The sequence below is a fragment of the Jaculus jaculus genome, chromosome 9, assembly GCF_020740685.1.
Source record: "Jaculus jaculus isolate mJacJac1 chromosome 9, mJacJac1.mat.Y.cur, whole genome shotgun sequence".
Lineage (NCBI taxonomy): Eukaryota > Metazoa > Chordata > Mammalia > Rodentia > Dipodidae > Jaculus > Jaculus jaculus.
The window spans coordinates 85,541,970-85,565,169 of NC_059110.1; the positions used below are offsets into that span (position 1 = coordinate 85,541,970).

At 40.7% G+C, this 23,200-nt stretch overlaps 1 protein-coding gene across 1 annotated transcript in view; it reads left to right on the forward strand.

The window, feature by feature from the left end:
• Positions 1-23,200, forward strand: part of Ssh2 (slingshot protein phosphatase 2) — a 345,428-nt gene that overhangs the window by 298,527 nt on the left and 23,701 nt on the right. Inside the window, exons 9-12 of the mRNA XM_004667880.3 lie at positions 4,948-5,041; positions 5,173-5,301; positions 17,853-17,899; positions 23,022-23,168. Coding sequence (XP_004667937.1) covers positions 4,948-5,041; positions 5,173-5,301; positions 17,853-17,899; positions 23,022-23,168 — 417 coding nt within the window. The remainder of the gene's footprint in view (positions 1-4,947; positions 5,042-5,172; positions 5,302-17,852; positions 17,900-23,021; positions 23,169-23,200) is intronic.

Below are 23,200 nucleotides of genomic sequence, written 5' to 3' on the forward strand. Positions count from 1 at the left end.
CTAGAGCAAAACCCTACCTCAAAAACACAAAACAAAACCAGAAAAAGTAAATAAATAAATAATTGTATAGAAATAAATTTGAAGTTAGCTTAACTACCTTGACAGTCTTTTAAATTTATTAGAAACATCTTAATTTCTTAAGCGCCGCAGTCCTTAATTTTATTTTATTTTTTGATATTTGTTTTTCTTTCTCAATTTTTATTAACATTTTCCATGATTATAAAAAGTATCCCATGGTAATACCCTCCCTCCCCCCCCTTCCCCTTTGAAATTCCATTCTCCATCATATCCCCTCCCCATCTCAATCAGTCTCTCTTTTATTTTGATGTCACGGTCTTTTCCTCTTATGATCGTCTTGTGTAGGTAGTGTCAGGCACTTTGAGGTCATGGATATCCAGGCCATTTTATGTCTGGAGGGAGCACATTGTACGGAGTCCTATCCTTCCTTTGGCTCTTACATTCTTTTCTGCCACCTCCAAACCTTAATTTTAAATAAATAAATGTCTGTCATAGAAAAAAAATAAATGGGGCTGAGAGATGGCCCAATATTTAAAGATACTTGCTTGCAAAGCATCATAGCCGGGGTTGTATTCCCCAGTACCCATGTAAAGCTGGATGTCCAAAGTAGTGCATGCATCTGGAGTTCATTTGCAGTGGCAGGAGCCCCTGGTGTACCCATTCTCTCTCTCTCTTTCTCTCTCTCTCATATATACATACATATATACATATATATTTCATGTATGTGTATGTGTGTGTGTGTATATATATATATATATATATATATATATATATATATATATATATATATATATATATATATATATATACATATATATGAAAAAGAATAAATGGAAACTGTAAGCCATAGTGTTAAAAATTATTACCTCTGGATAAAGTGAATTTTAGTTTGTTTTGTTGTGTTTTCTGGGTTTAAAGGTTTGTTATTGTTACTATTTTACATTTTCCAAATGTTTCACCAGTGAAGTGAAAGAGAAAACAATTTGGGGGGGAATGGTAGCACACAGCTTCAGGTTCACTGAGGTGAACTTCCAGACCAGGCACAGTTAAGGAGGAAGGGATTTATCAAAGTTTACAGATCCAAGGGAAATTCTTTAATGGCAGAAGAAGTTCTTTAATGGCCTGCTTTCACAGGACCAAACAGAGAGAGAAGCACAAGCCTAAAAACCAAAAGCCACACAGCACAGCACACTTCAGGAACTCCAGCTCGGCACACTTTGCACCACCACACCTTAAGATCTGCAAACTTCATACTAATAAAACACTAAATATATTGGGAGCCATCTATTCAAATGACCACAGAGGGTTTTCAAGGTAGGGTCTCACTCTAGCTCAGGCTGATCTGGAATTTGCTACATAGTTTCAGGTTAGTCTCGAACTCACAGCAATTCTCTTACCTGTGCCTCCCAAATGCTGGGATTAAAGGCATGTGCCACCACACCCAGTGAAAGGAAAATTTTATATGCTGTAATGCTTTTCCCATCCCTTCCTTCTCTCTAAATTGGCTAGAAAAGTCCATAAAGGAAGGTTGAAAATACAGGGAAAATGTACACCAAAATGAATTTCAAATGCTCTGAGCAGTTTATTTTTTTTTTAATTTTTTACTTATTTATTTGAGAGCGACAGACACAGAGAGAAAGACAAGTAGAGGGAGAGAGAGAGAATGGGTGCGCCAGGGCTTCCAGCCTCTGCAAACGAACTCCAGATGCGTGTGCCCCCTTGTGCATCTGGCTAACGTGGGACCTGGGGAACCGAGCCTCAAACCGGGGTCCTTAGGCTTCACAGGCAAGCGCTTAACCACTAAGCCATCTCTCCAGCCCTGAGCAGTTTATATTTGAAATCTAAAGAAAGGGGGAAAAGGGAACATATACGTATATGTGGTGTCTCAGTGTACATCTAATACTATGCCAGGTGCTTCACACATCTTTGACATTTAACCCTCCTCATAAAAATCTCAGAAAATCCAGGCGTGGTGGCGCACACCCTTAATCCCAGCACTTGGAGGCAGAGGTAGGAGGATCGCTGTGAGTTCAAGGCCACCCTGAGACTCCATAGTGAATTCTAGGTCATCCTGGGCTAGAGTGAAGCCCTACCTCGGGGGAAAAAAAAAGAATCTCAGAAAATAGGTATTATTTTATAGAAAAGGAAACAGGAGCCAAGTGTGGTGGTGCATGCCTTTAATCCCAGCATTTGGGAGGCAGAGGTAGGAGGATCACCATGAGTTCAAGGCCAACCTGAGAATTCCAGGTTAGCCTGGACTAGAGAGGGACCCTACCTCCAAAAAAAAATAGAGGGAGGGAGGGAAAGTGAATAGGCTCAGGGAAGAGAAAGAACTTGTTCAGGGTCACATCAGCAGTAAATAGCAAGGTTATCAATTTAAGCCTAGATCTGTCTGCTCTCAAACTGCTCTGCCTCAGAGTATGAGAGACTGGGAGGAAAATTGCTAAACTAGGAAATCTAACACATGCATGCACATAGGTGCTAAAATCTGTCTTTACCAATGTCTTTTTTAATGGAAGACTATAGTAATGGAAGGCTGCTATTTCTTGGAGAAATGAAGCATGGATAAAAATTTTAGTCAAGATAAAAGCTTGCTTATTGACAGGGAAAGGTACAGGTATTAGCTGCATTCTGTAGAGTTTGTGAGAAGCTAAGTACCTAAGTGGGGTTAGAGGGTCCATCTTTGGAGATTACCAAAGCTATTTTTACAGTCAGTGATAAGGCTGTCGGCAGCAAGGGCAGAAGGCATGCCTGAAGGCTTAGGCCATTTCCATCTCCATATAAGGTAATGCAGAGCAGATACCTTTCTTCAATTGGGAAGGATAAAAGATGGGTCAGAAAGTACTGTTTTGTCACTCAAATTCTGCAAAATAAGAAATAATGCCTTTGGAGGAAAGCACCCACTTACTTGGACCAAAGCCTTTCTGGTTCCTGGAGTAAGTTGACTTAGTTTGATATGGTACTAAAGTTTAAAGGGAGCTAGATACCAGGTATGGTAGCACATACCTTTAAACTCAGCACTTGGGAGGCAGAGGAAGAAAGATCACTGTGAGTTCAAGGCCAGCCTAGGACTACAGAGTGAGATCCTACCTCAAAGAAAAAGAAAGAGCAATAAAGAAAGCTAAAAGGGGATGGAGAGATGGCTTAGCAGTTAAGTGCTTGCCTGTGAAGCCTAAGGACCCCGGTTCGAGGCTTGGTTCCCCAGGTCCCACGTTAGCCAGATGCACAAGGGGGCGCACGCGTCTGGAGTTCGTTTGCAGAGGCTGGAAGCTCTGGCGCGCCCATTCCCTCTCTCTCCCTCTATCTGTCTTTCTCTCTGTGTCTGTCGCTCTCAAGTAAATAAATAAATAAATAAATTTAAAAAAAGAAAAAGAAAGCTAAAAGACTAAGGAAACACAGGTCTGCAGGCTGAAGGTTAGACTATGCTAAGCAGTCTTAATTTTCATACCAGTTTGTGTGATCATCAGCATATTTTTTAACATGTTTGTTTCCTTTATTTGTTAAATAAGGGTAAAAATAAGCATGAGGGACCACATCACTACCAAGTACTGTAATTACAATACTTGATAGGCTAAAGCAGGAAGATCTTGAGTAATAGTAGGTCAGCCTGAGCTACATGAGGAGGACCCCCCCATCAAAAAAAAAAAAAAAAAGCAGAATCAATCTCATAGAGTTGTTCTGAGAGTTGTCAAGAAAAGGGATACTACCCTTAGTAGCTGGTCCCTTCAACCCATTTTGGGATAAAACCTTTCTTATTAAAGGAGACCAGATCACTCTTATCTTTTCCCTATTTTTTAGAATAACAGCCATGAATGTAGGGTGGCATTGTGAGCTACAGAAGGTCTAGCTCTGTAGTGGGTCACACTATTAATCCACCCTCTACCCAGTCTGGTATTCTAGCTTGGTAAATGATCCCCAGAGGAATTTGGTAAGAAAGTGTGGATCTAGTCCTCAATTAAAAACTGAAATAAGCCAGGCGTGGTGGAGCATGCCTTTAATCCCAGCACTTGGGAAGCAGAGGCAGGAGGATGGCCATGAGTTCAAGGCCACCCCAAGACTACATAGAGAATTCCAGGTCAGTCTGAGCTAAAGTGAAACCCTACTTCGATAAAAAAAAAAAAAAAACCTGCAATAAGCCGGGCATGGTGGTACACATTTTTAATCCCAACACTCTGGAGGCAGAGGTAGGATGATTGCTGTTAGTTCAAAGCCAGCCTGGATCTACAGAGCATTCCAGAACAGCCTTGGGCTAGAATGAGACCCTACCTCAAAAAAAAAAAAAAAAAAAAAAAAAACTGCAATCAGTGTACCCAATTTGTCTTTGCTCCTTTATAGACCTACAATATGAGTGTATTTAAGGGCCTTTAGACACATAGAACCTCTTCAAGTAATAATATATACATGTTTGCATTCTATATATTTTGACAATAAAACTTTTTTGTCTGATTGGTTTGTTGTTTTTTTGTTTTGTTTTGTTTTGTTTTAAATAGTTTTATTTTTATTTATTTGAGTGGCAAAGAGGCAAAGTGAGAGAGAGAATGGACACACCAGGGCTTCCAGCCACTGCAAACCAAGTCCAGATGCATGTGCCACCTTGTGCATCTGGCTTACATGGGTCCTGGGGAATTGAACTTTGGTCCTTAGGCTTCGCAGGCAAGCGCCTTAACCGCTAAGCCATCTCTCCAGCCCATGGTTTTTGTTTTTTTGAGACAGTGTCTCACTGTGTAGCCCAGGCTAACCTCAAAATTAGTGTTCCTCCTGCCACAGCTTTCCCAGTGCTGTGATTCCAGGTTTGCACCATCATACCCAGATAAAATCAACTTTCATTAAGGTATACTTCTCATTTATTATGACTCTACAATATAAATTTGTGAGTAATAGAACTTGGTCAAATTCTGCTTAGAAAAATCACCATTTGTCTATTCTCAGACCAACTGAACGTGAGCGAACAGAAAGGCTAATTAAAACCAAATTAAGGGAGATAATGATGCAGAAAGATCTGGAGAATATCACATCCAAAGAGGTAAGAGACCTTGAGTCTTGCCTGCTTTGAGCTAGGTGTGGAGAGACAGTGGGTGTGGGGCTGAAAATGGAGCATGGGTGAAAGTAGAGTAACTCTGCAGAGATTAATACAGTATGTCACCTCTCTTTCAGATACGAACAGAGTTGGAAATGCAAATGGTGTGCAACTTGCGGGAATTCAAAGAATTTATAGATAATGAAATGATAGTGATCCTTGGTCAGATGGATAGTCCTACACAAATATTTGAACATGTGTTCCTGGTAAGTTTTAGGACCACTTTAAGTGATATGCTGGGAGGTCATTGTTACTTTTTTTTGGGGGGGGGGTGTCGGTCTGGAATTCACTATGTAGTCTCAGGGTGGCCTTGAACTCACAGTGATCTTCCTACCTCTGCCTCCAAGTGCTGAGATGAAAGGTGTGCACCACCACACCCGGCTTGTTAAGTTTTATTATACTTAAATAAAATGTAACTTCAAATAAAAGTAATCAGTACTCAGACCTCATCACTTCCTTATATTTTCCTACTAAATACTATAGATATTATCTATACTCTTATGGTTATTTATATCTTTTGTTTGGTGGAAATAATCATATCGTTTAATTTATTTGCGAGGAGAGTGAGAGAGGGGGAGAGAAAATGAACATGCCAGGGCCTCTTGCCACTGCAAACAAACTCCAGACATGTGTGCCACTTAGTGCATCTGGTTTTACATAGACATTGGGGAAGCAAACCCAGGCCTTCAGGCTTTCTAGCAAGTGCCTTTAACTGCTGAGCCATTTCTTCAGCTCAGAAATATTATTCAATAGTGTGCTACTGTTCATCTCCAATTTCTCATTTAGAAAAATCTGGTAGATTTAGATTGGTTATGATGGGAATCTTTATACCAAGGATATTTACAAATCAGGGTTTTCTCCCCTTATGCTATTGTTTCAATACAGTATACTCAAATCAAATAATCCTTTTGTCCTTTCAAGGCTGCCAAATATATCTAGGAACTAATACATTTGAGCAGAGAAGGTAGGAACTACTTATAACTGCAAGTGTATTGTACTTTTTCTACAGGCATAGGTGTGGTGCTAAAGATCTAACTCCAGAGCCTGATACATGCTAATCGTATGCTTGGCCATTAAGTTACATCCCAATCCTGGACTTTGAAATACATACAACCTTGTAGCTGCATTTTTAGGTACCCCTCCAAAAACAAAACTACTTTTCATAATTAGCAAAAATTCAGTGACTAAACCAGCAATCTCAAAGAAGATAAATTAGGAAAGCTTCTGATGTTAAAAGTTCTTGGGCTGGAAAGATGGCTTAGCAGTTAAGACACTTGCCTGCAAAGCCAAAGGACTCAGGTTCAATTCCCCAGGACCCACGTTAGCCAGCTGCACAATGGGGTGCATGCATCTGAAGTTTGTTTACAGCAGTTGGATGCCCTGGCACACCCATTCATTCTCTCTCTCTCTCTCTCTCTCTCTCTCTCTCTCTCTCTCTCTCTCTCTTTCTCTCTCTCAAATAAAATAAATTTTTAAAAAGTTCTTGTGGTGGCACATGCCTTTAATTTCAACACTCAGGAGGCAGAGGTAGGTGGATCACTGTGAGTTCAAGGCCATCTTGAGGCTACATGGTGAATTCCAAGTCAGCCTGGGCTTGGAAAAAAAATGGTTCTTATTCACCTGTATAGAATAGTGGGAACAAGGATAATTTAAATCAAGGAAGAGTACTAAAACCTTATCTTTTTAAATAAAACTTTTAAAAAATTATTTTATTTATTTGCAAGTGGAAAGAGAGAGAGAGAGAATGAGAGAGAGAGAGAATGGGCATACCAGGGTCCCCTGCTACTGCAAATGAACTCCAGACACATGCACAACTTTGTGTATCTGGCTTTTATTTGGGTACTTGGGGAATCTGGGCCTTTAGGTTTTGCAAGCAAATGCCTTAACTGTTGAGCCATCTCTCCAGCCCTAAAACATTTTTGTTTCCACTTCCTACCCATTTTGACTAAAAATATTAACAAGGCAGGAGGCCCAGGTTCGATTCCCAGCCAATACATTTCTTTCTATGTCCAGAGTAATTAGAAGGAAAAATGTTAACAAGGAACTAAAGCAATTGGATTGAATTTCACTTCCTTTCTCTGGTGGTCATTTGTGAACTATGAAATGATTAGAAGCTGGGGAACAAGAGAGAGGAGGAATACACACAGGAACTGACTAGCCTGAATCACCTCATTCTGAAGATTCAGTTTATTTCACCAGGCAGTCAGCATTTGTGCCATTGAAAGCTTGTGCCCTGAGTTAATCTGTTGACATTCTAGACTATGTATGTCTCTAGTTTGATTCATAGTGGATCATAGCTATGAAATTACTCATGCAAAGCTGTGAGCTGGCAGGGGATCTTTTCCAGTACTTTAGCCAGCATGTGTTGCTATTTTTGGACTGGCCTTCCTATGGGGAAAGCAGCTACCTGACTGTTGTCTTTTGCTGTTGTTGTTTATTTTGTTTTTTTGAGGTAGGCCTTCGCTGTAGGCCAGGCTAACCTGGAATTCCCCTATGTAGTCTCAGGCTGGCCTAGAATTCAGTGATCCCCTGCCCCCCAGTGTTGCACCACCACACCTAACTTTGTTTTCTCTTATGGATACTTCCACAAGGGCTAAAAAGTAGCCTGTTTTTATATTGTTGGAAAGAATCTGAGTTACCTTTAGAAAACTTAGTCACTCATTCAAATGGGCCCTGTCCCCAACTGTTTTCATGAAACCCAACTGATTTTTTTTTCCTTGAAGTAGGGTCTCACTCTAGTTCAGGCTGACCTGGAATTCACTCTGCTGTCTCAGGGTGGCCTTGAACTTGTGGCTTTGAACTCATGGCAATCCTACCTCGGCCTCTGGAGTGCTGGGATTAAAGATGTAAACCACCACGCCCAGGTCCCTATTGATTTTTATGAAGAGCAAATGCCTATGACCATCAAGAGCCCATGTTAGAAAGTGACCAAATATGCAAACTAGAATACTTCACCATTAAACTTGTTTGTTTGTAAATCTTTGTTTATTTGTGGGGGGCCAAGGTCTTTTACCACTGCAAACAAATGCCTATCTGCCTTTAAATGGGTGGCTGGGGAATTGATCCCAAGCTTGCAGACTTGGCAAATATGTACCTTTAACCCCTAGCCATCTCCCCAACTCCTTGTTTGATTAGTGGTTTATTTTTTCAGTGCTAAAGGTAAGTATAGGGACTCATACTTGCTAGGCACAATCTCTAGTACTACACTACATTCCTAGCCCTGAAAATGAACTTTAACACCTTAAAAGGATGTGGAGGGCTGGGAGATGACTCAGTAAGTAAAGCACTTGCCACAGAGAGAATCAAGAGGATTCCCTGGGGCTTGCTTACTAGCTAGTCTAGCAGAATCAGTGAATTCTGGGTTCAGTAAGTGATCTTGTCTCAAAAATAAAAGAGGGGGGCTGGAGAGATGGCTTAGCGGTTAAGCGCTTGCCTGTGAAGCCTAAGGACCCCGGTTCGAGGCTCGGTTCCCAGGTCCCACGTTAGCCAGATGCACAAGGGGGCGCACACGTCTGGAGTGCGTTCGCAGAAGCTGGAAGCACTGGCGCGCCCATTCTCTCTCTCTCTCCCTCTATCTGTCTTTCTCTCTGTGTCTGTCACTCTCAAATAAATAAATAAATAAATTTTAAAAAAATAAAAAATAAACAAGAAAAATAAAAGAGGGAGCTGGAAAGATGGCTTAGCTGTTAAGGCACTTGCTTGCAAAGCCAAAGAACCCAGGTTCGATTCTTCAGGACCCACATAAGCCAGATGCACAAGGTAACACGTGCATCTGGAGTTCATTTGCACTGGCTGAAGACCCTGGTGCACCCATTCATATAAATGGATTCCAGATACATTCTCTCTCTCTCTTTCTCTCTCTCTCTCTCTTCCTCCTTCCCTTCTTCCCTTCCTCCTTCTCTCTTTCTCTCTCAAATAAATAAATAAAAATAATAATTTTTTTTAGCCGGGCATGGTGGCGCACACATTTAATCTCAGCATTCAAGAGGCAGAGGTAGGAGGATTGCTGTGAGTTCAAGGCCACCCTGAGACTACATAGTTAATTCCAGGTCAGCCTGGGCCAGAGTGAGACCCTTCCTCGAAAAACCAAAAATAAATAAATAAATAATACTTTTTAAGAAAAGAAGACTGCCATGCAGGTGGCTCACACCTTTAATCCCAGCACTTGGGGGGCAGAGGTAAGAGGATTGCCATGAGTTTGAGGCCACCCTGAGACTACATAGTGAATTCCAGGTCAGCCTGAGCTAGAGTGAGACCCTACATCAAAAAACAAAAACAAAAAAGGAGAGGGCTGGGGAGATGGTTCAGTGGTTTAGTCATGCTTTCTGGCCCAGATTCGATTCCCCAGTACCCATGTCAAGCCAGAGGCACAAAGTAGCACATGTATCTGGAATCCATTTATATCAGCAAGAGGTCCTGGCATACTGTTTGTTTCTTTCTCTTCCTTTTAAATAAACAAATAGGGCTGGAGAGATGGCTTGGTGGTTAAGGCACTCGCTTGTAAAGCCTGAAAACTCATGTAAAGATAGAACCTTTACAGAAAAGCAAGTAACTTTTTGTTGCTGTTTTTAGTTAGTTAAACAAGGGAAACACAGAATACTCACATATTAGCTTTGCTCACACATTAAAAAAAGTAGCAGAAGTTTTGTTGCAGATTGTCTTTTTCTAGATGTTTGTTTGTTTGTTTGTTTGTTTGTTTGTTTTTCCAGGCAGGATCTCACTCTAGCCCTGACTAACCTGAAATTCACTGTGAAGTCTCAGGGTGGCTTCAAACTCATGGTGATCCTCCAATCTCTGCCTCCTCCCAAGAGCTGGGATTAAAGACATGTGCCACTACACCCAGCATTTTTTCCAGATTCGACATTACCAAATACTTTTAAAAGATTTTATTATTTATTTATTAGAGACAGAGAGGGAGGGAGGGAGAGAGAATGGGCACGCCAGGGCCTCTAGCCACTGCAAACGAATTCCAGATGCATGTGCCACCATGTTCATCTGGCTTATGTGGGACCTGGAGAATCAAACCTGGGTCCTTAGGTTTCACAGGCATGTGCTTTAACCACTAAGCATCTCTCCAGCCCTAAATCCTTTTTAGAAGAGTGTTTCCTTTTCAAATAAAAATTAGACTTTAGCCAGGTATGGTAGTGCATACCTTTAATACCAGGACTTTGTTAAAATTAAAATGGTTGGGTTCAAGGCCACCCTGAGACTACATAGCAAAATCCAGGTCAGCCTGGGCTAGATTAATACCCTACCTTGAAAAACTAAAAAAAAAAAAAAAGCATGGTACGTAAAATTACATAAAACATAGTGGAAACCCCTATGAAATTATGTTATTATAAGCCTGATATTATTATTTTTTTAATGTGTCTCTCTGGGTGTGGTGGTGTACACCTTTAATCCCAGCACTCGGGAGGCAGAGGTAGGAGGATCACCTTGAGTTCAAGACCACCCTAAGACTACATAGTGAGTTCCAGGTCAGCCTGAGCTAGAGTGAGACCCTACCTCGAAAAAAAAAAAAATTGTCTCTGGAAGACCCCAGGGAGCTGATATTCCTGGCATCTGTATTGAGAACTGAAATGCAGTTACCCCAAGGTGACTTCATTTCTTTCATATTAAACCTGAAGCAGCCCTTACCACTGCCCACATTACTTCATATAGCTTCACTCAGTCAGTAACCAGTGCCTTTACTTTGCCTCTGGATAGGTATCAATTCATATTGTTGTGTTGAGTTCTGTCTGGACAGGTAGATCTTAAAACATGTACTTTCTTAACACATCGTGGTTATTTCCATCTAACTGGACAGAGCTCTGCAGAGGCTTTAGATTTCTAAATTAAGAAGTGGAGTAGTCACATTTCCCTGGCTCTAACGTAGTTGCTTGACCTTCATTGTTTGGTGTCTGCCTCCATGAAGTACTTTGGAGTTCTAGGATGTGGAGGCTAGTTTGCTCAGATTGAACATAGCCTTCAGAACCTTCCATGCTTTTTGAAAGCAAGTTGTCATTCTGTCCCTCATCTGTATAGATCACTTACTGACATTTTCTTAAATGGAGCTTCTACACAGTGTCTTTGAGATCTCCTAGTTCAACAGTCAGACTGAGGTCACCTGTAATATAAAAAGATAATGTTTATGTAACAGTTGACCGTTTTCAGAGTACATTACTTACTTATTTGATCACTCATACAAAAAAAATTGTTGATTCTCTATAGTGTGCCAGGCATGGGACAAGGTATATGTGTGATCTGATCTCATTACTGAAGGAGGGAATAATGAACCCAATTACAGGGGTATACTCCAAGAAAGCCAGTGGAATAAGGACACCTAAGTGACCCCTAATTAGACAATTATAAGATGGAACAGAAGCAAATAAGTCATTATTGCATGGAAAGACTTATCCATAGAAACTGAAGGTGTGGAAGTAGAAGCTGAAACTGCAGGCTTACTTTTATTTCTCTCACTGATAACATATACAGACTTTACTGGTATCAAAACTCACAATCTTCCCTTATTTTTCCAAGTGCTGGGATTACAGATTTATAACAGATTTTCTTGACACAAAAGTTGTACATACTCAAAACAAAAAGAATCAGGGCTGGAGAGATGGCTTAGTGGTTAAGCACTTGCCTGTGAAACCTAAGGACCCGGTTCAAGGCTCAATTCCCCAGAACCCATGTTAGCACAAGGGGGAGCGCATGCATCTGGAGTTCGTTTGCAGTGGCTGGAGGCCCTGGCGTGCCCATTCTCTCTCACTCTCTCTCTCTCTGCCTCTTTCTCTGTCTGTCACTTTCAAATAAATAAATAAACATTAAAAAAAAAAATCAGAGCTGGGTATGGTGGCACATGCCCTTGATCCCAGCACTCGGGAGGCAGAGGTAGGAGGATCACTATGAGTTTGAGGCTGCCATGAGACTACATAGTAAATTCCAGGTCAGCCTGAGCTAGAGTGAGTAGAGTGAGACCCTACTTCAAAATAACAAAAAAAAAAAATCAGGGCTGGGCATGGGATCATGCCTTTAGTCCCAGCACTCAAAGGCAGAGGTAGGAGAATCTCCATGATTTCTAGGTCACCCTGAGATGCATAGTGAATTCCAGGTCAGCCTGAGCTACAATAAGACCCTCCTAGAAGAAAAATAAGCTTTAGAAGCACTGACACTTATAGTTACAAGTGTCGCTAATAAATGCCTATGTCATGGTTACAAAATAACTTATCCACTCCAGAAACCAGGGCGTAAGCTAGAGATGTTGCTCAAAGGGTATAGTGCTTGCTGCACAAGCACGAGAACCTAAATTGAGATTTTCGGAGCTCAAGTGAAATGCCAGACATCATGGTGTATATCTGCTGTAACCCCAACACTGGGAAAGTGGAGGCAAGGGATTTCTGGGGGTCCCAGACTGACTAGTCTGAATTACTATGAAATAGGGTCAGTGAGAGACCCTGTCTCAAAGAAGGAAGATCCCCAGTTTTAGCCTATAACTTCTGTGCCCACGCACATGTGCCTACACATACAAACATGTCTACACACATGCAAGGGGAAAATGAAAACAGGGAAGTACTCAAAGACTAGTTATAGAAGGAGCTAGTTTGGGAGGGTTTCTCAGATGCTGGGGTAAATTTGACAAGTTGGCAATGCAAACCTACTACTGTGCTACATCCCCAACCCAGCTTTTTTTTTTTTTTTTTTTTTTTTTTTCTTTTATGGAGGTAGGGTTTCACTGTAGCTCAGGCTGACCTAGAATTCACTCTATAGTCTCAGGGTGGCCTCGAATTCTTGGTGATCCTCCTACCTCTGCCTCCCGAGTGCTGGGATTAAAAGCATGTGCCACCACACCCAGCCAATCCAGCTGTTTTTATTATGAGACAGGGTTTCACTAATTTACCCAGGCTGGCCTTGAACTCACTCTGAGGCCCAGGTAATACTTGAACTTGTCATCTTTCTGCCTCATGATCCTAAATGCTGGGGCTACATAGTAGTGCCACTAAGCATAGCAGAAGGATCCAGCTTGGTGAAATTCCCACAGGCCAAATTCAGGGCAATTAATTAATGATGTGAGTGGATCATAAAATACTAAATACAAAAAGAGAGCTGGAGGGATGGCTTAGTAGTTAAGACGCTTGCCTGCAAAGCCAAAGGACTCAGGTTCAATCCCCCCAGAACACACATAAGCCAGATGCACAGGTAGCACATGCATCTGAAGTTTGTTTGCAGCAGGTGGCAGCCCTAGCACACCCATTCTCTCCCTCCCTCCCTCCCTCCCTCCCTCCCTCTCTCTCTCTCTCTCTCTCTCTCATAAGTGAAAACAATGTATTTTTAAAAAATTTTCAAAGTCCAGTCCATAGTGACTGAAAAACCAACAAAAGGTAGGAGAAATACTTACATAAAGCTGTCTTTCATAGAAGAATGCCATCTAAAATGCAGCAGGAACACCATTTTATAGATCTGATAAAGTAATTAATTTGGACAAAATTTAGCAATTGATACCAAAACCAGAGGATAAAAGTTATTCACACAACTTCAAAGATAACTAATTAATTGTACAGAAATCTTTCCAATAGAGTGATGTAGCAGGTACAAAGGTATAGAGTTCAAATTCAGCATGACAAATAGGATAAACTGACATTCATGTGCTTCCTAGTTTAATGTAGTAGAGTGGGGAGTACACAACATCACCCTTGTAATTAGTTTGCCAATAATGTATTTGTTTATTTTAGTTTTTAATATATTTTTGTATTAGTTTTTTTTTAATTTGTATTTATTTAAGTCAAAGAGGGAGAGAGAGTGAAAATGGGCGCGCTAGGGCCTCCAGCCACTGAAAATGAACTATAGATGCATGTGCCCCCTTGTGCATCTGGCTAACATTGGTCCTGGGGAATTGAACCTGGGTCCTTTGGCTTTGCAGGCAAGTGCCTTAACCACTCAGCTATCCCTGCAGCCCCTGTTTTAGTTTTTTGAGGTAGGGTCTCACTGTAGCCCAAGTTGACATAGAATTCACTATGTAATCTCAGGCTGGCCTTGAACTCACAGGAATCTTACCTCAGCCTCCCGAGTGCTAGGATTAAGGGTGTGCACCACCATGCCCAGCTCTGCCAAAAATGTTTTGATACAGGCTAGAGAGATGGCTTAGTGGTTAAGGCACTTGCCTGTGAAGCCTAAGGACCCATGTTCAACTCTCGAAGTCACACATGCACACTAGGTGGCGTATGCATCTGGAGTTCAATTGCAGTGGCTGAAGGCCAATTCTCCCTCGCTCTCTTTCTCATTAAAAAAAAAAGTTTTGACTGAATGTAATCATCAGAAAATCATGTGACAGGAGATGGGGAGATAGCTCAGTGGTGAACAGTGTTTGCTTGCAAAGTTTGTTTCCTGAGTTTAATTCCCTAGCACCCACATAAAGCCTCACAGACATTCAGTTGCAGCAGCAAGAGGCCTTGATGCATGTGGTGTACAAACATACAAATAAATAAATAAAAATTTAAAAAAGAAATGACAAATCCATAGTATACAGAAGTCTTCAACATAACAGACCTGCAGTCTACAAAAATGTTATCATAAATGACAAAAATACATATGAATAATTGAATGGGCATGGCAAGGCAAGTATGGAGTGTTGTGCATGAGAGAAGATAGTGAGTGGAGGCATGGTAGGCACATTCAAACTATGATCCCAGCAGGGCGTGATGGTGCACATCTTTAATCCCAGCACTTGAGAAGCAGAGGTAGGAGGGTTGCTATGAGTTTGAGGCCAGCTTGAAACAACAGAGTGAATTCCAGGTTAGCCTGGGCTAGAGTGGAACCCTACCTCAAAAAAAAGGGGGGGGCTGGCAATTGCCTACTAGGAGACATGCCATTTCTACCACATCAGCCCGTGCCCAGGAAAAATTGCAAAGGAAGTGGCAACATGAACACTGCTCTTACTGCTAGCCTGACAACTAGCTCCGAGGTGATGGTGACAGACACAGTGATCAATCAAAAGCCACCAAAGCAGAAATTCATAGGTTACAGAGAACTCAAATCAGACTGCCAACAGGTCTGCCATGGCCTAGGATGTGGAGGCTAGTTTGCTCAGATTGAACATAGCCTTCAGAATGTGGAAGAAGGGGCAGAAAGATTTAAAGAGCCACAGGGTGGGTATGAATACCCTGAAGCATGGTCCCCCCTGCTACTCCACACCAACTGAACTGAGGCCTTCATGACCCCACAGTGAATATCATAACCCCAGAGAAATAGAGCAGGAGCAAGGGGATAAAAGAATATATAACTTGCTATAATATATAAAATAACAACAACAACAACAAAAAGACTGATGGGTGTAGTGGTGTATCCCTTTAATCCCAGAACTCTGAGGGCTGAAGACTGAGGTAGAAGGGTTGCCATGAGTTTGAGGCCAGCATGAACTAGAGTGAGTCCCTACCTTGAAACAACCCCATGTTTAAAAAAAAAAAAAAAAAAAAAAAAAAAAGCCTTTTTGAGAAGAGTTGTGGAAACACAGATAATGCATTAGGTTAAGTGTTATTATTTTATATATTGGTTGTAATAATGGTAATGTGTATGAAAACTTTCTTAGACAATACATGTTCAAGTATGGTGTCATCCTCAAGTTGCTTTGAAATGATTCTGGGGGAAGGGTGCAATTATATATTTCAAGAAAAGAAGAAATAATGATAAGGTAGATGTGGCAAAATACTAGTAAAGTGTCCCCCAGATAATCTGTAGAGGCTGTCATTTACTGTTAATACTTATCTTAAATTTTTTTCCATGTCAAATATCCTTCCTTTATTTATTTATTTACTTATCTAGGATTTGTGAGTCTGTGTGCATGTTTGTGTATTACTGCTAGTGTACACGTGCCATAGCATGCTTGTAGGGGTCAGAGCACAATTTTGGGAGTTGGTCCTTGCTATCTACCTGTCTTCAGACAGTTTATCTCTTAATCTCATTGTTCTTTGTTGTGCTATGATCTTCTAGAAAATTCTCCTATCTGTACCTCCCATCTTGCTGTCAGCATGTTGGGATTACAGAAGCCTACCAGCTTCTGGCTGCTTACATGGGATCTGGGAGTTGAACTCAAGTACTTAAGCTTGATCAACAAGCAGTTTATCCACTGATTCATCTCCTCAGCCCGATTTTTGGTTTTTTGAGACCTGCTGACAATGTAGTTCACACTGACCTAGAACACACTGTAATAGTCCAAGCTAACCTTGAATTCTCAGCAATAATTCTCAACAGTCCTCTTGTCTCAGCTTTCAGTGTGCTGGGATTACAGGCCTGAGCTACCAAGCCCTACTTTTTTCCTCCTTTATTTAACAGTTGTCACTTCATTCTTGTAAACCACACATACACATCCTTTCTTCTCAACTTCAGCTGCTTTGAGGCAAGTCCTGTAGAAATGTGGGCCTTCAAATCAGATGTGGGTATGAATTTGTCTTACTACTACTTTGTTTGCTCAGCAAATGTTTACTGAGCACCTGCTTGGTGCCAGTCACTATGCACAATGTGCAGATTTCCATAGAGAACTGAAGACCTGATTTCTGCCCTCAAGGTGCTAATATTACAGTACAGGAGATAATTAGAAAATGAGTATATAAATATTATGTACAAAGTATTATGCATGATGCTGAGAGGAAAAAAATAAAATTATTATGAGTGAGAATAACATTATTATATCTAACTTAGATATATTATAAGTTATATAAGTTAGATATATTATAAGTTATATAATAACTTAGAGTGGTTGATCATGTCCAAAGACACTTTACCTGCTCTGTGATCTTTTTTTTTTTTTGAGGGGGGGTTTCCAAGGTGGGTCTCGCTATAGCCTAAGCTGACCTGGAATTCACTATGTAGCCTCAGGATGGCTTTGAAGATCCTTCTGTCTCTGCCTCCCGAATGTTGGGATTAAAGATGTGCACCACCACGCCCAGCTGCTCTGTGATCTTAACCAAAAATGATTTAAATTTTGTGGGGTTTTTTGTGTTTTTGTTTTTGTTTTTGAGGTAGGGTCTCACACTAGCCCAGGCTGACCTGGAATCCACTGTGTAGTCTCAGAGTGGCTTCGAACTCATAGCAATCCTCCTACCTCTGCCTCCCAAGTGTTGAGCTTAAAGGTGTGCACCACCACGTCCAGCTCTGATGTGAAGTTTTTGAGAACTACTTTTCTCATGTAAAAAGATTAAAGATACAGGCTGGAGAGATTGCTTAGCAGTTAAGGTGCTTGCCTGTGAAGCCTAAGGACCCATGTTCAATTCTCCAAGTCCTAAGTAGCCATATGCACAATGTGCCATAAGTGTGCAAGGTCATACCACATGCACACAAGATGGTGCACACATCTGGAGTTTGATTACAGAGGCTGGAGGCCCTGTTGTACCAATTCGCACTCTATCTCTCTCTCTCTCTCTCTCTCTAATAAAAATAAATAAATTTTTAAAAATTAAATATGAATACTAGGTGTAGTGATTCAAGCCTATAATCCTAGCATTTAGGAGGCAAAAGCAAGAGGATCAGGAGTTTGAAGCCAGTCTGGTATACACAGAAAGTTCTAGACCAACCTGGGCTACATGAGACTTATGTCAAAAACAACAAAAATAAATAAATTTATCACTTATGAAAAACCAGATGTGGTACCTGGCATTTAGAGAATATTGAGTAGATGTTATTGACCCTATTTTTAGGAGCTCTGCTTATTTCCCACAGTACTCCTTGTCAGGTATTGTTAGTTAATTTGCTAATGCTCCCTAACCTTATCTTTTTGGCTCCATAGGGTTCAGAATGGAATGCCTCCAACTTAGAGGACTTACAGAACCGAGGGTGAGCATACAGAGCAATTGCTGACACTCCCATAAGACAGAATTCTCTGTTTAATCTTAATATTTTCCCATCAAAAAGTATGAATGAGTACTTTAATTCTTAGAGTTGCTTCAGTTGATTCTAATCAGGTATAACTTTATAAAACTTTAAACAGCTATTTTCCCAACTGTTTGGGCCTCCTACCACCCAAGAAGGATCAATTCTGTCAGTGAAAGGTTCTCAAAAGCAATGTGCAGGGCAAGAGAGATGGCTTAGGGGTTATGGTACTTCCCTGTGAAGCCTAAAAACCAAGGTGTGACTCCCTAGAACCATCATAAGTTAGACGTACATGGTAATGCATGCATCTGGGATTCATTTGCAGTGGCTAGAGGCTGTGACACACCCATTCTTTCTTGTTCTTTCTCTTTCCCTCTCCCTCACAAATTAATACATTTAATAAAATTAAAAAGCAATGTTCAATCATTTGTTGTTCATTAAATCCAAGGTTAGGGGCAGAGGTGACACTCAGAGGTAGAGCTTTCTAGCATGCACTATGCTGGAGGGAAAGGGAGCCATCATGCCTGAAGTTGGCTTTGCTGACTCTTCATCATGGGACTTAGAAGTAGTGATGTTATCATGCATACTCCCTACTTCCCCTTCTACCCCAGAATTTCATAATTGATAAAAATGAAGTTAAGAATTCCAAAGAGGAAAATCTAGTTGCTTAGTTGAAGATACACAAATGTAACTTGGGAATTTTAAATTATTGGTAAGTACAATCTAGTTGTTAGGGTACCTCTTTGGCCTGGGAAAGCTTACACCTAGTTAAATTGTTTGCCTGCTAGGATCCTTGAAAGGACCTCTGAAGTCTGAGGACCTCAGACAGACCAGAAAAACAATGTTGACTAATTTATCTTTTTTTTTTTTTTAATGTGTTACTGGGAACCTACAGCCTTGCATGCCAAGCAAATGTTCCACCACTGAACTGCATCCCAGTCTAGAATCTACTTTATCTATAGATGTCTACTTAATATTTTATTTGGGAGTGGGGCAGAGTTTTTTGTTTTGATTTTTGTTTTTTCTAGGCAAGGCCTCACTGTAGCCCAGGTTGACCTGGAACTGACTCTTTTGTCTCAGGCTGACCTCAAACTCGCAGCAATCCTCCTACCTTTGCTTCCCCAGTGCTGGGATCAAAGGTATGTGCCATCATGCCTAGCTAAAATACTAGTTATTTGTTTATTTGTTTGTTAGAGAGGGAGCAGGAATATGGGCATGCCAGGGCCTTGTGCCACTGCAAACGAACTTCAGACGCATGTGCCACTTGGTGCATCTGGCTTCACATAGGTGCTGGGGAATCAAACCCAGGCCATTAGGCTTAGCAAGAAAGTTCTTTTAACCACTCTCCAGCCCAGCAGAGTTTTTGATAGCTTCCAAAATTGGGAAGCTTTAAAAATTTCATTATCCTGGAAAGCCTACATACCATTTTCAGTATAAAATCTGGGGATTGACATATTAATGCTTTCCAGTGCATTATAATCACAACATACATACATACACTCTGGCTTCAAATATTACCCTAGATAGAATGAGACCCATCTGTCTCATATGCCTGGAGTTCATTTGCAGTGGCTAGAGGCCCTGGCATATCCATTCTCACTCTGTGTCTCTCTCTCTCCCTCTCCCTCTGTCTGTCTCTACTAAATAAATAAATAAAAATAAATATTTTTTAAAACTGATGGATAAAAACTGTATACAGTAACTGGTTCCAGGTGATATTTAGATTCATGTATGCCATACTATGTAGTGTTTAAATCAAGCTAAGTATATATTTCTCCTAAAACATTTATCTTCCTTTATGGTAAAAAGTTTCAAAATCTCTTCTGGCTTTTTGAAATATAGTCTGTCACTGTTACCATAATCACCCCACTGTGGAACATATCATCATTTATTTTTTTATAAGGCTAAACTACAAAATGCAACTGTATCTAGTTGTCTTGAAAAACAGAATGGGTATATGCATACACATTTACTTAGATTTTATTTCTTTTGGGGGGGGGGGCTTTTTAAAACATTTTATTTATTTATTTATTAAAGAGAGGCAGAGAGAGAGAGAATGGGCATGCCAGGACTCCAACCACTGAAAACGAACTCCAGACACATGTGCCACCATGTGCATCTGGTTTACATGGGTTCTGAGGAGTCAAACCTGGGTTCTTAGGCTTCACAGGCAGGTGCCTTAACCACTAAGGCATCTCTAGCCCCTGTTTTGTTTTTTTTTTTTCTGTTTTTTAGATTTTTTTTTTTTTTTTTTTTAGGTAGAATCTCACTCTAGCCCAGGCTCACCTAGAATTCACTATGTAGTCTTAGGGTGGCCTTGAACTCATGGCGATCCTCCTACCTTTCCAAGTGCTAGGATTAAAGGCATATAACACCATACCTGGATTTCGTTCTTTTCTTTTCTTTTTTTAAATTTTCTTTCATTTATTTGCAAGCAGAGAGAGAGAGGAAACAGAGAGAATGGGCACACCAGGACCTCTAGCCACTGCAAACGAACTCCAGATGCATGTACCCCCTTGTGCATCTGGCTTACGTGGGTACTGGGGAATTGAACCAGGGATCTTTGGCTTCGCAGGCAAGCACCTTAACTCTTATTTCGTTGTTGTGTTCCTGTTTTGTTTTGTTTTGTTTTGTTGTGTTGTGTTTTTTCCAGGTAGGGTCTCACTCTAGCCTAGGCTGACTTAGAATTCACTACGTAGTCCCTGGCTGGCTTCAAACTCAGTGATCCTCCTACCACTGCCTCTTAAGTGCTCAGATTGAAGGTGCACACCACCACACCTGGCTAGATCTTATTTCTCACATTCAATAATTCTTATCTTAGTATGTGAAGAATTATAATTCATAGGAGTATTCTCAAAAACCATATGTACTGTCCCCTGTGAATGACTTATGGTATTTTTCAAGTGACAAAAAGTCATTTCCACCCAGGCTACTAACTATAAAAACTAACCCAAGTACTACTCTACATGAAGTCACATAAACTGCTGAAGGGTTTCAGTACCACTTAGCAGTGGCTGCTGTCAGCTGTGAAGGATTTGAAAGCTCTGTCTGTCTTTGGAAAGATAGTGCCATAATTCATTGTCTAGATGTGGGATTGGAGGTGGGAGTTTGATTTTATCTATTTTATGATGTTTGCCTTTTCTTCTAAACATTTTTTTTTTAATTTGACAGAGAAAGAGGGAGAGAGGGAGAATGGGTATGCCAGGGCCTCCAGCCACTGCAAACTCCAGGCACGTGCCCCCTTGTGTGTCTGGCTAACATGGTTCTGGAGTATTGAACTGGAATCCTTTGGCTTTGCAAGCAAACGCCTTAACCGCCAAGCCATCCCTTCAGCCTTCTAAACATTTTATTATAACTCATGTGCAGTATAATGAACTCATTTAAAATGTACAATTAAGTAGATTTTAGTAAATGCTTCAGAATTGTGCTAACAATACCACAATTGATTTAGAACATTCTTTCAACCCCAATAGAAACCATGTACCCCTTCCAAAGTCCGTGTCCTTTTCCCTAATCCCTAGAAGCCACTGATGTCATCAACTGGCAACCACTTTTTTGCTGTCATAAATGATGCTGCTATGACCATTTGTATGTCAGTTTTTAAGTGGACTAATGTTTTTTATTTCTCTTAGGTTTATTCCTAAGGGGAATTGCTGTGTGGTAACTGTGTTTACCCTTCTGGAAAGTTGCTATCTTCCATAGCAGTAGCATCATTTTACATTCCTACGATGTGCTTGCTTCTCAAATTCAAAAAAAGAAAGAAAAGCCTTCTATTTGTAGGTTTTGATGCAAAGTTAAAAGTGATGCCAGGGGCTGTAGAGATGGCTTAGCCATTAACGTGTTTGCCTGCAAAGCCAAAGGACCCAGCTTCAATTCCCCAGGACTCACGTAAGCCAGATACACAGAGAGGCACGTGCATCGGGAGTTCATTTGCAGTGGTTGGAGGCCCTGAGCACCCATTCTCTATCTGACTCTTTCTCCTTCTTTCTCTCTCTTAAATAAATAAAAATATTCTTAAGAAGTGATTCCATTTGAGTGGAGTGTTGTAAAGGGAAAGGGGGGAGGGAATTACCACGGTTTATTGTCTATAATTATGAAAGTTGTCAATAAAAATAAATAAAATAATTCATGTCCAGAAGAATTCTGACCACCAGAGTTTGTTAGAGCTTGTTCTCTTCCTATAGACATGTTTTTGACTTGAGAGGTTGAATTTGTGGAGCCCTTATTTGATTGAGAAGGAAGCAGCTTCTACAGAGATGTGTCCCTGTTTTATGATGGAAGAAACTCTTAATCTCTAAGTCTACAAAGCCTTGAGAAATAACTTTTGGTAATTAAACGCAAGCATTTATTGAGGTGGTACATAGAGAGAGATAACAGAAGAAATTTTTGATAAAGAAACCTTTTCTGCAAGCATCTCTTTAGAGAAGAACTGTTAGATGCCTTGCCTCTTCTGGCATAGCAGCCGGGAATTCAGCCAGAGAGAGTTGAGGGAATTTCAAGTGCAGCTTTCTTCTGACCCTCCCAGTTCTGGCCTCATTGGCCTTTCGTGTAGTTTAGGGAGAGTAGTAGAACAAAATCTAATGATTTTGTCTGGCATTTAATAAAATAAAAAGGAAATTACTCTTTTTCTCCCCTGCCCTTGGGGTACATGTCAGTTGTCCCATTTTATGCAAATAACTTTTAAAGAAAATTTTGTTAGCCTGGATGTGGTGGTACAAACCTTTAATTCCAGCACTGAGGTGGCTGAGGTAGGGGAATCACCCTGAGTTCAAGGCCAGTTTAGGGCTATTTATAATGTTAGTTTCAGGTCAGCCTGGGCTAGAGTGAGACTCTGCCTTGAAAAAAAAGAAAATAAAATTATATTCTTGGTAACTTTAGTGACAGAAAAATTGCTAGATTTTGAGTCTCAATTTAATTCTTAGGCATAAATATAAGGCCTCTTTCCAAAAGACTATCATAGACAACAGTGTGTAATCATACATAAACTGGAAATGGTATTTAGATATTGAACACAGCAAATACAGTGCTGGAAATTGCATCTAGCCTGAGTAGCAGAACACATATTTCTCCCTTGGTTTCCTCACAGGGTGCGGTATATCTTGAATGTCACTCGAGAGATAGATAACTTCTTCCCTGGAGTCTTTGAGTACCATAACATCCGGGTATATGATGAAGAGGCAACAGATCTCCTGGCTTACTGGAATGACACTTACAAATTCATCTCTAAAGCAAAGTGAGTAATAGTCCCATCTACACTTTGTGTGT